We start from the raw sequence: 817 nt of genomic DNA on the forward strand, positions 1-817 counted from the left end.
GTTGTTGCTGTTCTTCTGATGAAAGGAATGGTGTGGAGGGTGGGGTTGTTGTTGTGGCTGTTTCATAGCCTTCTAGGGTTTAGGGTTTAGGGTTTAGGGTTTAGGGTTTTTTATATACGTCATACATCCGCATGTGTATATTAAGATAAATTACGTGTATTTAATGTTTTTTGCATCTACATAAAAACAAACAAAACTCAGCCTCTAGGGTTTAGGGTTTATTAGGGTTTATTAGGGTTTAGGGTTTATGAGGGTTTAGGGTTTATGAGGGTTTAGGGTTTGTGTTTCAGGGGGTTTACAGACAAACAAAGTGCGGCAGCTGCTGCGCTCTGTCTCTAATTTATTTTCTGTTGATTCTGTCGACTCAACCAAACTTGCTGCTGCACTGCAGCACGAAGCTGCTGCTGCTGATACTACACTCAATGTACTCGTGCAGGTCAGCTGCAGCAGCAGCAGCAGCAGTAGCAGCAGCAGCAGCAGCAGCAGCAGGAGCAGGAGCAGTAGTAGTAGTAGTAGTAGTAGTAGTAGTAGTAGTAGCAGCAGCAGCAGCAGCGTAGCAGCAGCAGCAGCAGCAACAGCAGCAGTGTAGTATCAGCAGCAGCAGCAGTATAGCATCATCAGCATCATACAAAACCGCATGCATGCATGCATGCATGCATGCATGCATGCATGCATGCATGCATGCATGCATGCGTGTTTCTATATATACAGGTGAACGCTGGCGGCGAGCCTCAGAAGCGAGGAGTGTTGGGGCTGGATTGGCGAGAGACAAAAAGTTTAGTTTTTTTTTTGGTTTTCTTTATTCTCAATGAATGCC

At 45.4% G+C, this 817-nt stretch overlaps 1 protein-coding gene across 1 annotated transcript in view; it reads left to right on the forward strand.

Annotated features, from left to right (window-relative positions):
- EMH_0002980 (uncharacterized protein) overlaps window positions 1–589 on the forward strand; it is a gene marked incomplete at both ends in the record, with an annotated part of 1,387 nt that extends 798 nt beyond the window's left edge. The window contains one exon of the mRNA XM_013496208.1: window positions 291–589. Within this exon, the coding sequence (XP_013351662.1) occupies window positions 291–589 (299 nt within the window). The remainder of the gene's footprint in view (window positions 1–290) is intronic.
- Window positions 590–817: the final 228 nt, after the last annotated feature.

The sequence above is a fragment of the Eimeria mitis genome, genomic scaffold (assembly GCF_000499745.2).
Source record: "Eimeria mitis Houghton genomic scaffold, Emh_scaff198, whole genome shotgun sequence".
Lineage (NCBI taxonomy): Eukaryota > Apicomplexa > Conoidasida > Eucoccidiorida > Eimeriidae > Eimeria > Eimeria mitis.